At 50.7% G+C, this 14,794-nt stretch overlaps 1 protein-coding gene across 1 annotated transcript; it reads left to right on the top strand.

Moving 5' to 3' along the window:
* Window positions 1–1,722: 1,722 nt before the first annotated feature.
* On the top strand, window positions 1,723–8,437 carry LOC122369079 (soluble scavenger receptor cysteine-rich domain-containing protein SSC5D-like). Its single transcript, XM_043343482.1, has 2 exons — window positions 1,723–2,464; window positions 6,768–8,437. The coding sequence occupies exons 1-2, from the start codon at window positions 1,937–1,939 to the stop codon at window positions 7,746–7,748; spliced, it is 1,509 nt and encodes a 502-aa protein (XP_043199417.1). The 5' UTR covers window positions 1,723–1,936; the 3' UTR covers window positions 7,749–8,437.
* Window positions 8,438–14,794: the final 6,357 nt, after the last annotated feature.

Genomic DNA, 14,794 nt, shown 5'->3' with positions numbered 1-14,794 from the left:
CCGGTGGCAGTCAGTTGAGGTGTGCACTGTGCACTGTGCAGGCCCAGGGGCTCCGCCACGGTTTTGTGATTGGGGGTCCAACCCAAAACACAAAACCTCGCTCGTGGTTCCAGGGTGGGCATTTTGGGCGAGTTCACCCCCCCCCCCTCCCGCAGCGCCAGAAATCGATAATAAATTTCCGTTTTTTTTCTAGAGTTCAAAGAAAACTTAACAATGTTATCGGGAAAATTTTGCTTCAAACCGAAAAACCAAGGCCCAATTTGCACAAGGAATCGAACACCGAGAAGCGGTGACATTGACATGATGGCCTCTCCAATCAACGTTCTTGAGGAATGGAGGCTGCTGTTGCGCGCTCCAAGGGCGGTGTTAGCCATCAGACAGCGCATTAGGCTCTCAGTGACCATGGCATGGGCTTGGGAATTCAGGGACCTTCAAAGGCGCTCAGATATATAGGTACCGGGTGGCCCAAAAAAACGTTCCGAACTTTGGAGGCCTTTATCTCAAATTCCAGTGCAAATAACGAGTCAAAATTTTCAACAAGTTTGCGTCACTTCTTTGCGCATTGGCATGCCAAATTATAACACTGTACCATCATTTTCAGTCCAGCAATCTTATGTTGAATTAAGTAAGACGTTTTTGCTTTTTTTGCCGATGTTGAACGGTAGTGATGATTGGCTTAGCCGTACCATGTTAGAAAAAAGGAAAATAGAGCACGTGAATGAAACCAGCACGTGTGTTGTTATTTTAAATATTTTTATCCTACTTATGTGCCAAATATTCAAATAATGAGCCAAAATGGTGTTAATGGATGCCATTCGTTTCAACGCTAAGTCCTGTTTCGAGCAGGACTGGCACGGTGCATGGGTTACTGCTGATCGCCCTCCCTTCAAGAAGATCAAACAGTAAATCGACCGAATAAGGAAAAAAGCTCAAGGGAATGTGTCACCCTGAGGCCTGAACCAATGAGACTAGTTGCCAGTAGCAGTCATGGCTGCAGGCCATGGTGCCAAGATGAAGTGGCCCGTTCACTCACATTTTTTTAGTAAACATCTGAGCAAAAAAAGTAATTTTTACATGGCATGCTAGAAACACGAACCGTTTAAAAAGTAATTGACCGAATAACATAAAAATCATGCTATTTACTGAAAATATATGCCGCATTGAATATTGGAAGTTTCAGTGTTGCATCTTTATAACTTTCTGAGAAATATTGATTCAAAGTTGGGAACGTTTTTTTCTGGGCCACCCGGTATATGTAGGCTCTTAGACCGGTGTCGGGTCCTCCAAGGAAGTAGTTAAAGGAAAGCGCAGGGATTTAGGAGTCGTTGTAGGGATTTGAAAAAAAGAACACTGCCGGCACGCTCATGCGAACATTTGTAATGTTCTCGAAAAAAGCACTCATGCGGCGTCTCATGATAAGATTGAGATACCGAAAGTTGACGAATTGTCAACTTGACAGTTCGTGTCAAGTGCTAAAAGAACAGAACAGTAGTGTCGAGTGGATACGAGAGCAGTAACGCATAGTTTCCTGCAATAAACTTGTATCGGTCGCTCCTGTGGAATTAACAGATAATTTCTGACGTGGCCAGTCATGGATGGCTGCTCTGCGAACATGATATCAGTTGTTCCGTGCGTAGCTTTCCCAGATATCGTGCATATAAATCTCTGTTATCGCGAATAGGAGACGTGAGACCAACCACCGCGGAACCAACAGCAGGGCCAGTAGTGTTTGGCGGGCCGTTGAAGACAGAGCTCGGAACGAAAACCTCCGTTCTGCTCCTCTCGTACAGAAGCTCCCAGCGCCGACCAGACCCAGTCCTACCCCGCCGACGAACTTGGCACGGCATTCCCGAACCGAGTATTCGTCTCACCTTGAACCTGCAGCGGTACAGGACCACACCCGAGTCCACTGTGTGTCCCGCTCACACCTCAGGTCATGGCGTCTAACTGGGACCGGCCGTCGTGTCGGTCGTTCCTCGGCCCGGTCTGGTTGCTGCTGCTGCTGCTGGTGCTGGTGTTTGTGGTGACAACAGTTCACGGTGGAGAATACTGCGAGGACTTTGAGGGCGGTGATCTGGGCGACTTCTGGAGACAGAGCCCACTGGACTTGGGTGCAACCTGGGAGCCTTCGAGTTACCAGGAGCTGAAGGAGAGCATTCCCGACTTTCCCGAGCCTGCGAGCGGGGACACTATCGTTTATCTAACTCCTAAATCTGGAAGCACCTATGGCAGCGCCCGACTGGTAATGAAAGACGCATACAACTTTCCGGCCGGCTCAAGCATCTATTTTCGCTACTGGCTCCGTTCGCAATACCCCGCATCAGGAACGCTGGAAGTGAAGAAAGTAATTGGTACGATGGAAGAGCCAGATATTCTCTATTCCCTCACACAGGAGTCCGGACCGACCGTTGATTTCTGGAAAGAGGTCAACGTCACAATCCCTACTGACACCGAACAATTTAAGGTACGTCTGTCCAGAATGTTTACACTGTTTGTTAACCCTCGCCCGACGAGGGGGGTTGATGCACCCCCCTAAGGTTTTTCGCGAATAACGTAAAAACGGCAGCGCGTAGCGCCGCCAAATTTGGCATACCCTCTGGGGCAACATTTTCGCACCTTTCCTGAAAATTTGAAGTCCCAGTCTTTTCAGGTCAGGTCACCAGTTCAGCAAAACCGGTACAAGGTCAGGGGAAATTGGACTAGCTTAGCGGCAACTGAATTCCAGAGTTCACTAAAATTGGTAACAAAGTATATCATTCGATGCGCACGGACGTCCTGAGTTCACTGGTGCTTTTATTTTTGCTCTATCTTCACTAGGTAAAAAGTTATAAGCGAAAAACTTTTAACATGTTTCAGAAATTTTTTTGCACTCATACCCCCAACTCTCCCTAAATATTGACTTGGAGTCACCAAACTTTCACAGGGGCGAGATCTCCTATGGACCCACCTACCCTGTAAATTTGGCGTTTGTAATTGCCATAGGAGCCAATCGCGAGGAGGGTCGTACCACCCCCCCCCCCTCGCCGTCCGTGTTATGGAAAAGGCCCTCGCCTGGCGAGGGTTAACCCGCGCAGCCTGAGGGGGAAGGGCGAAGCGGCCTCCGTATCATTTTCCGTCGATATCTTCCAATGTTTTGCAGATATTGTCACCAAACTTTTGGCACTCCTTCAGGCATTCATTTTACAATTTATTGGCCAAAATCTTTTGAGAGGCTGTAGTAGGTTGATCAAAAATGACGTCAGAGTGACGTCATGTTCTGCCATTTTATAACAAAAAAGGTTATGCGACAAGAGCTGTCACGTCTAAAAATTTAACCCACGTCCTGCTGGGGGGGGGGGGGATGGGAGCTTTTTCAACACACCCCTCCCCTCCCCTGCGGTTTTCGCAAATACCGTAAACGGGGGTGACTTTGCCTTGCGGGGTGAATTTGCCATGCTTCTCAAAAAAATGCTTTAGGGAGATCTCCAGTGATATTTTACAAAGAATGTAATAATTTTTATGCACAAATGAAAGATAATTGATGGGCCTTCCAATATAACCAACAATGAGAGATAAGTTACCACTAAATACCTAACTGGGCTCCATTTTATTGGAGTCATTGAAATGGTCAAATTTGAAGAGGTCCGAACTTTCTGTCATCTAACAATGTTCTAGACCAACTGCGATGCTGAAACATGGTATGGTTGATCATGACAAGGCTGTTAAGTTGGCATATCCAACAAAACTGGCATTTGTCACTTCATTTAGCCGAAATTTTTGGAAGCGATTTTTCCAAGTGAATTGCAGGCCACATGGGGTGACTTTGCCACCATGTTATCAATGCAAAAATGAAATACTTATGCGATGCAATTCAAAATTTTTTTTTAATGTAGCATCTTTTTGATCTCCAAACTGGTTACGAGCGAGCGAGCGCAGCGAGCGAAGCGAAGTCTTTTCATAACGGAAAAATTTCAGTATGAGCGGGCCCACGTACATGGTATCGTGATTTCATGCACTTCTTGCAAAGTCCAATGCTTTTCTTTTGCATTGGTAACCTTGCGTGACGTCATTTATGACGTCACTAGGGTCGAACGAGTTTTTCGTCAATAACTCCCGATCAAATAGAGCTAGAGAGTCGGGAAAGCCACCAATGGACTCGGGAAGACCTTCCGAATCGAATGATATGCCATATGATACCCTTTACCCAGCTTCGTGACCTGAGAGGCTCTGACCTGACCTTGATCCGAGGTCAACTACTTAAGTTGACCTCACCCTAGCAAAAAAAAAAATACCATTCGATGCACCTGAGCTAGGCAAACACAATGATGCCAAAATCGCTGCTCTGCGGCCATTTTTTGCGAAGTTGTTTACTAAAAACCGAACCCGTAATATCAGTCACTTGACCTGACCTCAGACGCTACCGGTTAAATTGAGACCTTAAAATCGGGTACCAATCGTTGCGACTTGTTGCGGCACACACGCTCGTTTTTTCCGCGAGGCTCTAGCTCTATTAGAAGCGAAACGGCGTGCTGGGGTCGTATCAACCCCTCCGAAACCCATTTTGTTTGCGGGAAAATGAGGATTTTATCTATAGAAAGAACACCTTTTTAATTTTTTGCATGTCGATTTGCAATGACATGAAGTTTATTTTGAAAAAAAAATAAAAATTTGAAAAATTTTGGTCCCAAAGGTCATTGGAGGCAAATGAAAAAAGAATAAGGTTTATGCTCAACAATAAAAATTTTTCTTTGGAATTTTTAAATGGTAATATTAATTTTTTATTCATCGCAAGCTTAGTGTTGTTTACTGTTTGTTGGTAGCTTAACCCGCGCCCTGCTGGGGGTCCTGGATTTCCACGCCCTGCTGGGGGGGGTGTTTGAACACCCCCCTTGTAACTCGGCTCCTGGGCCACGTAGCGATACGCGGAAGGCGGCGTTCGAAAGAGCGTAAAAAATAATGACGAAATCACTTCGGTCAATTTTTTGGTCAGGTCAAAGGTCAGGTCACCAGAGGTCATTGAAGGCAAAATTTCGCCGATTTCCAGGTCGAATGTCGAAAATTTCCAAGAAGCCAACGCATAACTCGGGAACCAATAGAGCTACAGCGCCGCGGAAAAGCGCATTCGATAGCCCTATTAACACCCTTTCTGAGTAATTCTCTCAGATTTGACCTAACGCCAACGGTTTTGTCTGCAGGGGGCAAAAACTGCAAAAATAGCCGATTTTTTCGAAAACAGTTTTTCTGCAATAACTTCTGACCCAAGCCTTGTACGAGCTTACTTTTACCGGCATCGTGTTCCTCTCGTCAAGACGCATCGAATGAACTATGATTTGACCTTGAAAGGTCAACTTGAAAATTTGACCTCAGGTCAAGGTCATGACCTGACCGGAAAGGGTCATGTTGCATATCAGTCGATCCGTATCGTCGAGCTGAACACATCTAAGGCGTTTTCATCGCTCTAGCATGCCTCTATCAAAAGTTATTTGCGAAAAACTGTTAGATACTATTCGTGACCTAAGATGACCTCAGGGCATAAAAAAGGGCCACGGACATCATTTCAAGTTCAGTGTGTCTATACCACTTGTAATTCGGTGTTTGGGCGTGTTTATAATGTCTTTCATCCACAAGAGGCGCATTTCAATTTTATCCCATTGACTTATAATGGGGAGGTCGCAAAATTGACCTGACCTTAGGTCATCGATATCAAAATTCTGAGATATACATTTTGTACATGCTATTGCTCTTAGCAATCGCTGAAAGTTTCAAAGCGATCGGTCACTCGGTGTAGCTATGACAGACATTGAAAGTTTTTATGAGGTGAGGTCACTTCAAGTGACCTGGTGACCTGACCTTGAATGACCTTGGTCTGAAATTTTCACAACATGTGTAGAATTGATGTATGATAAGGTGTACCAAAAACGGCGGCGCTCCGCGCCGCCGTTTTTGAGATATTCGCGAAAAACCACAAGGGGGGGTGTTCAAACACCCCCCCCAGCAGGGCGCGGGTTAAAGGGACTATCCCACCTTCTAAAATGTTGTTAAAACCAGTTAAATTGTGCCCGACTTTATAGATTGGATGACCAGGAACACGGTTCTGGCATTTATTTTTCATTAAACATCTTAGGCTTCCCATATTCCAAACACAAACTTTCGAATATGTGAGGTCACAGCCCAAAATTACCTCCTTCCCCAGGCCACATTACTGTCATAAAGCTGATTCTTTTTACTCTGTAGGCACCACAACAAAGTTCAGACCAAGTTTTGAGCGATTTTTCAACGAACAAACCCATTTAAATCAGAATTACTAAACGAGGTGACGTCACACTAACGGTCGCTCCATGTTGAAGATAGGGCCTTGTACAAGGCCCATTTTCAAATGAAGGGAACGAATTTCTTCAACACCAAGAGGCCGCGGGGGTTGCAACCTAGATAGATAGTGGTTTCTGAACCTCGCCGCAAACTTGGCTATCTCAACTCAAACCCCATGTTAAAAGTGGGATAGTCCCTTTAACCCGTTTTTGAGTTATAGGCCATCAAACTCACCGTTACAAACCGAAGTTAAAAAAATGTAATGCAATATAACTCAAAAAGTTTTGATCTGAGAAGTCTGATATTTTGCCAGGCGTCTTTGGAGCCTATGATTACCTCTAGGACGGATTTTCATTAAAATCTGAGAGATGAGGGTGACGGGCCTGGTACGATCTATCGTGGAATGCCCCAACTAGCCCTATGTAAACGCGGCTTTTGTCATGTCCATATGTGTCACATAAGCGGATTGCTTTTTCCAGATCATGCTTTTCGCTGCATGCTCCACGGGTCCAAAGGACAACATCGCTATTGACGACGTATCCGTGTACGGCCCCACCGAGTTGAGCCAAACGTGCGGCGTTACAACAACAACAACAACAACACCGGAGCCGACCACAACTGAGCCGACCACAACTGAGCCGACTACAACACCGGAGCCGACCACGACTGAATTGACCACAACACCGGAACCGACCACAACACCGGAGCCGACAACACCGGAGCCGACAACACCGGAGCCGACCACAACTGAGCCGACCACAACGACTGAGCCGACCACAACTGAGCCGACCACAACACCGGAGCCGACCACGACTGAATTGACCACAACACCGGAGCCGACAACACCGGAGCCGACCACAACTGAGCCGACAACAACACCGGAGCCAACCACGACTGAGCCGACCACAACGACTGAGCCAAGTTCAACTGAACCGACCACAGCTGAACCGACCACAATGGAACCAACCACAACTGAATCGACCACAATGGAACCAACCACAACTGAATCGACCACAAAGGAGCCAACCACAACGCAATCAACAATGCCATCCACGCCCGGAACATCGACAACAGAGCTGTCGAGCTCAACGGAGCCGGGTAGCACGCCTTCGGGGCCCACGGACGCACCCACGGGCGCCCCCACGGACGCCCCCACGGACGCCCCCACGGGCGCCCCAGAGCCGACGGCCGGGCCGGGCCGCGGCGACGACCGCCGGTACGGCTCCAGCGCGCTCCTCTGGGTGGTGTTTGTGGTGCTGGGCGCCTCCACGGCGCTGGCGCTGGTGCTGGCATTGGTGCGGCAGCGGCAGCGGCGGGACGAACGGCTGGTGCTGGTGCAGCACCAGGACCGCGGCAGCACCAGCAGTAGCGACACCAGCGGCTGGTACGACTACATCTCCAAAGACAGGTGGAGGCACGCGAAGACACGTCTGGCGGACCTGATGAAAGGTTTGAAGTGATCCGATGGAGAGTCTGACATGACCTGACATGACCTTCGTGCGCATTGCGCAGTGCACTGGGTGCGTAGTGCACAGTGCACAACAGAAACACGCATTGATCGTACGCTTAATTTCACGGCCGGACAGCGTCAGCGTTCAAACATAATCCCTGCCTGCTCGGAGATGTTTTGTGGTCATATGGTCATAAAGGTAAACGACACGGAGGGACTAAGGAACATATGTAAGTGTGCATTGTATTGTATGTGTTGACATCAAAAGCCTTCCACATATGGCGTGTAGCTATAGGATCGGCCACCACCTACATTGTCCATGTAACTAAATAGTCATAATTGTGATGGGTAAGGACAATGTGGTAGTGTAAGGACAAGTGGTGAATGTGACAGTGCTGATGCTTCGATATTGTGTGTACGATGCTCCTTTGATATTCTATGTTTGTGCGCGGAAGTGAAATGACAGGGAACTGCTATGTGAACTGCTAATGCAAGTGGCTTGAAAGCGGCAATATTGCTTCCAGTAGCAGAATGTGTTGTGTTTTACCTTTAGTTCGATTGTCTAGCGGCAGTACGTACCTACAGTACCAGTAGGTATCTTGCGGCTATTATGCGCTTAAGTCCTTTACCGAATCAACTCAGCTCATTGAAGCTTGTCTTGTAAAAAACGACTGGTTATTACATGCATTTTATTGTTTAGTTAGCCTTTGCTTAGTTCGCCCCACCCTCTACAGTTTTTTGCCCCTTTTTTGCTTGTAGATCCAGTCTACTGCATCATCTAGGTATCCAGGCTCTACCAATGTCAGTTTCATTTGTTTCAGGCGTCTTAGCCCCTAGGTTCTTGCGATGCCAGCTCCATTTGTTTCATGCGTTTCGATGCAGACGATTTAAGTGAATTCGGCCGTGAGATTTTGAGTGAACAGCTTGTTGGTTATTCCTTCCGATCCATGCGCTTTTATGCCGTTCAAAATAAAGTCTTTTGGAAGCCGATTACGGAACAAGGGTTTTTAGTGCAACGTCCTTGCATATAGGTACAGGTTTCGCGGGTTTTAGCGGCAGGTTTTGCACCTATGAAATTTAGTATACTTCAGGCTATATATTGGTCAATGGTCGTCTTAAACTTTTGAGTGTTGAAGATGCGATAGACTTGCTCGTTCACAAGCCTGCCATGATGGCTTCATCGTAGATCTAGTTTTTTTAGATATAACCGCAAATGTAAAAGGGTAAAACCTACCGCAATCTCGCGAGAGCCGCACCTATATGTGAATGATCTGAATGTTATTACAGGCGTTAATTGTTGATAGAGAGTAAGGTGGCTTGATGGTTTCGGCTTCGGTTTTACCTATAGAGAAAAATGTGAGCGAGTTTTCCACATGAGCCGCTTTAGATTGTAGCAAATGAGCGAGCTGAAGTAAAGCCTTGTCATGGCCGATTTTCGATATGTATCGTCACAGCAAACATTGATTTGATCGCAGGAGGGCTGCCAATACACAATGCACATTAAAAAGCACATACGTATTCTCAACGTTTCATAGGTCTACAAACACACTTTGAACGCACTCATTCGAAAACACGCTAACATAGAACGACGACGACGCGCTAGCGAATAAAAATCGCACAGTTTGTGTTTAGTTCATCTGTCCCGGCATTGGCTTCCACCTTCCCGTATAGAGGTGGTCCGGGGTCCCAGTCAAATCAAGTGAAGTTTGATGGCGGGTATGACCCTGGGGGAGCGTGTGCGCGCCTGTCGCCGCCGACAGCGGGCGGCCTGGCGTCGCCAGCGGCCGGCCAGTGTCAGCAGCAAGCACGAGTCCAGCACGCTGTAGATGAACGTCACCAGCGCGTGGTTCAGGAAGATGCGCGGCTGCGGCGCCAGCTGACCGATGTTGCCGGGCACCAGCAGCGTGCTGGTCACCACCAGCACCAGGCAGTGCTGCGCCCAGCCGTGCGCCGACACAAAGTTGCGCGGCCGCGCTGTGTCCGGCAGGCCGCTGCTGGCGCGCAGCAGCCACGCGCACGCCGCGAACGTGGTGCAGTTGATGGCGCTGTTGACGGCGAACAGCACCAGCACGGGCGGCCGGTGGCGCGGCAGCGGCCGGCCCGCGCACCAGAAGAACACGGTCGGCTGCAGGCCGAGCGCCGGCAGCGCCGAGAAGGTGACCAGCAGCGCGGCCATCAGCAGCCGGTTCTGCCAGCGCAGCCGGCGCTGGGTCAGCAGCGGCGCCAGCGCCGGCCAGCGGGTGGCCACCACCACCTGCTGCAGCCGGCTCAGGCTGATGACGCAGTTGGCGGCCGACACCAGGCCCACGCCGTCCACGATCACCAGGCTGTAGAGCCAGCAGGCGGCGGTGCGCAGCGCGGTCGGCGTCCCCTGCAGGAGTGGGCGCCGCTCACCAGCAGCAGACAGCCGTTGTAGAGTGGTGCTGTCACGCAGGTGAGCAGCGCGCGAGCCAGCAGCGTCTCGTCGACGGCAGAGAGGGGTCGGCCGGCGGCCCGCAGAGCGCGCACCAGCCGCACCGGGGGCACAGCCGCGGCCGCGGCCAGCAGCAGGAACCCCAGCTGGTACTCGGCGCCCAGCGACGCGCCCAGGTCCACCGTCTCCTCCCCCGTCACCGTCTCCGGCGTCGTCTCCGTCACCGTCTCCAGCATCATATCCGTCACCGTCTCCTCCATCGTCGCATCCTTCATCGTCCCCGGTGCCGGACTCGAGGTGAAGTTAGTCATAATGCAACACGGTGTGAGACTGTCCGCAGCGCTTTACCTTTACCGAGTATTGTCGACCGTTTTGCTGACTGATGATTTCATAGCACTGCCGATGGTTTGTGTCAGTCAGCCGTGCAGGATAATGACACTGACTAAACTGATTCATGACTGAAGTCTGAGCTGATTGATGACTGAACTCACTGCCGTTGAACTGATTGCTAACTTGTTGACTGACTCCAAACTCATCACTTTACTATTGACTCCTGCCCATCCGGCTGACTTCTAAACTTTGCTGATCATGCTGACTGTTGTTTGCCTTGTCTGTGTTAGGTCGAAAGGCAGCGTCTCCATTTGTGATGTATTAGGTCGGGTATCACAACAGCAGCAGCAGCAGCACGCGTGTCGAGCCCCAGGTCCAGAATGACCGCCGCCCCCGGCTGCGGCCGTGACCCCGCGCCGCCGGTGGCAGCGGCGCGCCCAGCGGGAGGCGGTCCGCAGTGGCGCGCCCAGCAGCGCGCCGAGAGGTGGCACCGGGCACTAACACATCCTAACACACCTCCCCCTAAATAAAATGTCTCTTATTCTCTACACTGTAAAGCACCGCGATGAAACGGCTGCTTCGACCACCGGCAAGGCCGCGATCAGCTGCAGCCGTGGCATCAGCTGCTCGGTCTGCGGCGTTGCAGTCGGTGACGTCTGCTCTCGCGACGTTCGTGCTGGTGACGTCCGCTCTGGTGACGTCTGCGCCGGCGACATCTGGTACTGGTGACGTCTGCGCCGGCGACATCTGGTGCTGGTGACGTCTGCGCCGGCGACGGCGTCGAAAATCGAGCGCCGCATCTGCACCTCAGCGCTGGGACGCCAACTCACGCTTCACCCCCTCGAGGTTCAGGCCTGCCGATGACACGTTAGCTCAGAACATGTCGCACACTTTGGTCACACACAACCGAACAAGTCTGACGTGTGTATGTTTATGAATATTACTACGGCAAATTGCACAGAGATGCTGAAGGATTGACAATGACATTAAATGTAATCACTCACAAGCGTATTCACAGGTCGGGGTACCTTACCGGAGGCCGGGATACCCTCCCGTATCGTGTGACATATGGACTCGAAGTTTGTCCTGGTTGTTGTGCGCTGGCTGTCTCGTCAGGTATCCACGCGAAGGTCGGAAACGAGCTGTCCGCTTCTAACACCATGCTCGGTTCTTTGCTCTCAGTTTGCTTGTTTTGGTCGGACTGCCCCCTGCTGGCGCTTCGGATCGCCGGAGGAGCATCTGGGACGTGCGTCTCTCTCGCTTTTAAAGGCTTCAGGTGGTTGTGGTGTACGTTTGTCTCTTTTCCTCCAGGCATTCTGATCCTGTAAGTGACACCTTCTTCAACGGTACCCTGTTTTTGCACCACCGTCGCTGGACCTTTGTAGTACAGCGCCAGCTTCTGCTGGCCTCCAACGTTGGCAGTATGGTCTCTAACCCACACTTTTTGACCTGGAAGGTATGAAATCTCTCGTGATGACTCGCTCCGTGCTTCTGTCATATCGGAAGCGGCCTCATTGATATTTTCACGTACCTTTGCGTAGGCAACCCTGAGTTGACGAAGCTTGTTGTCGACATAGGTATCGACCATTGACAGGTAGCGGCGTGCACCGAACAGCTCGTCGACTGGCAATCGAGCTTCGCGTCCATGTACCAAGAAAAACGGTGTGAACCCTGTTACCGAGTGTTTGGACGTGTTGTAAGCAAATGTCAGAGATGCCAAGTGATCGTCCCAGTCTGATCCAAGTGGCTTGATGAATTTTGAGGTCATGTCTTTGAGCGTGCGGTTAAATCGCTCTACCATGCCATCGCTCTCCGGCCGGTACGGTGATGTCCGAGTCTTTTCTATGCCAAGGCGCTTGCAAAGGGACTGAAAGACTGCAGACTCAAACTGCCGCCCTTGATCGCTGTGGAGTCGTTCTGGCACTCCTTGTCTCAGTACCATGTCGAGGAGACACTCGGACACGGTCTCAGCGGTCTGATTCGGCATGGCATAGGTGAAGACGTATTTGGTAAAGTAGTCCATTGCTACCAGAGCGTACCTGTTTCCACGCGCAGACATGGGCATTCCAGTGATATCGATGGCCACCCTTTCGAATGGCCTCGAGTAGCTGTCTGTTCGCAGCGCAGCCTGCATCTTTGGTGTCGGGCGACCTCGGCGCTGGCAGACCTCGCAGGATTCGCAGTAGTGCGAGACGTCTTTCGACATTCCCGGCCAGAAGAACCTCGCTTCTACTTTTTCGAGCGTTCGAGCGGTTCCCAAGTGCCCAGCGGTCTCATCATCATGCAGCATTTTCAATACAACGTCGCGGTACGTTCGAGGGAGGAGTAACACCGGTTCCTTTCCCTCGACACAACGCTGTAGCTTCACGACACCCTGCTCCATTGTCAGATGGTCGAACAACCGAGCCATCGTGCGCAGATTCTTGTTTCTTTTTCTCAAGTCCTTCCTTGGAGGGAAGTGACCTGCTTTTAGCCACTTTTGGACCTCACCGACGACCGGATCGAGCTCTTGCTCACGCCGTAAGCTTTCGACGTCTATCCCGCTCGTGGCTTCGTCACGGGTCGTGGCCATGAGTTCGTTGACTTCCTCCTCCTTCTGGTCGACTACTGGCCTGGACAGGGTATCAGCATTTCCATTATCACTGCCCTTTCGGTACAGCACATTAAAGTCATACGTACTCAGCTCGACAGCCCATCTTCCCCGTCGTCCTGTGGCATCCCCGTCGACATTAATCGAGCAGGGGATATTCTTCAGCGGCTTGTGATCGGTCAGCACCGTGAACGATGTTGCGGCCAGGTACTGCCGGAAGTGTCTGATGGCCCAAACTATCGCCCACAGTTCTTTGTCGTAAGTGGGCCATCGGCGTTCACTCTTGCTTAGTACCTTGCTCGCATAAGCCACCACCTTCTCCTCACCGTCGACCGTTTCAGTCAAAACCGCTCCGACTGCGGAATTCGATGCGTCGGTTGCGAGTTTAAATTCTCCTTTGCATGTCGGCAAAGCCAGAATCGGGGAAGATGTCAGTTTGTCTTTGATGCTTTCGAAGCTTTCGGTTAGCTCCTGGGTCCATTCAATGTCGCCTTTTTTCTCTGCGGCTTCTCTAATGGGTCTCACGAGGTCAGAGTAGTTGGGGACAAATCGGGAGTAATATCCCGCAAGTCCCAGGAAACTTTTCAGATCGTCGGCCTTCTGTGGTTGCGGCCAGTTACGCACCTTGTCGACGTTTCCCGGGTCGGGTTGCACGCCAGCCTTTCCCACCTTGTGTCCAAGGAACACCACCTCATCTCGTGCGAGGCAACATTTTCGGGGTTTTAGTTTCATCTTCGCTGCTCTGATCCTTTCAAAAACTTCCTCCAGGTTCTTCAGATGAGCCTGTTCTGTCTCTCCGAAGACGATGATGTCGTCTATGTAAACGAGACAGCTCTTGGAGTCCACTCCAGCCAAAACCAGCTCCATTAGTCGCTGGAACGTGGCTCCAGCGTTCTTGAGGCCGAAGGGCATGGCTCGGAACTGATGCAGGCCTTTTCCTGTGCTGAAGGCCGTTTTCTCGCGGTCCTCCTCAGCCAGTTCTACCTGCCAGTACCCTGATGCCATGTCGAGTGTGGAGAAAATCTTTGCTCCTGCGAGACTGTCGAGACTTTCGTCGATGCGTGGGAGTGGAACCGGCAAGCTCTGAGTTACTTACTGCGTTCACTGCTCTGAGGTCGACGCAGAATCTGAAGCTGCCGTCTTTTTTCTTGGCCAAAACAATTGGTGAACGCCAGGGACTCGAACTTTCCTCGATTACTCCTTCTTTGAGCATCTTTTCTTTCTGCCGTTCGACTTCCTCCCGGAGTTTCATCGGAATCCTGCGGAGATTCTGGCGTACTGGCGCTGCATCGCCAGTTTCGATACGGTGCTGGAGCACCGTTGTCTTCCCGATATCTGCGTCGTTTTTGCTAAAGATGTCACTGTACCGCGTCACCAGACGTTTCAATGAGGCTTTTCCACCCTCAGACAGGACTGTGGCGTCGATGTGGAGGTTGGAGATGAGTTCATCGAGCGTCCCAGCGCAGGGCTCCGCTGAGGCGGTAGCGGCGCTGGGCACGTCGTACACACCTTCTCCATTTTCCTCGATTGTGAACAGAGTGCCGATCTCAGTGCCAGGTGGGATCGTGACCGCCTGTGTTCCGACGTTGGTTATTTGGACGGGAATCGTCGCCTCTTCAGACACTGACCCGATGATACGGGGAATCCTCCATTCCTGATTGTTTCCCACAGGTAAGGGCTCCATCACCCCCTGCCAGGTGGTCTCACGAGTAATCTTTACGCC

The sequence above is a fragment of the Amphibalanus amphitrite genome, unplaced genomic scaffold (assembly GCF_019059575.1).
Source record: "Amphibalanus amphitrite isolate SeventyFive unplaced genomic scaffold, NRLGWU_Aamphi_draft 001004F_arrow, whole genome shotgun sequence".
NCBI classification, from domain to species: domain Eukaryota; kingdom Metazoa; phylum Arthropoda; class Thecostraca; order Balanomorpha; family Balanidae; genus Amphibalanus; species Amphibalanus amphitrite.
Note: the sequence above shows the minus strand (reverse complement) of the source record. Positions and strands in the feature narration are given on the sequence as shown.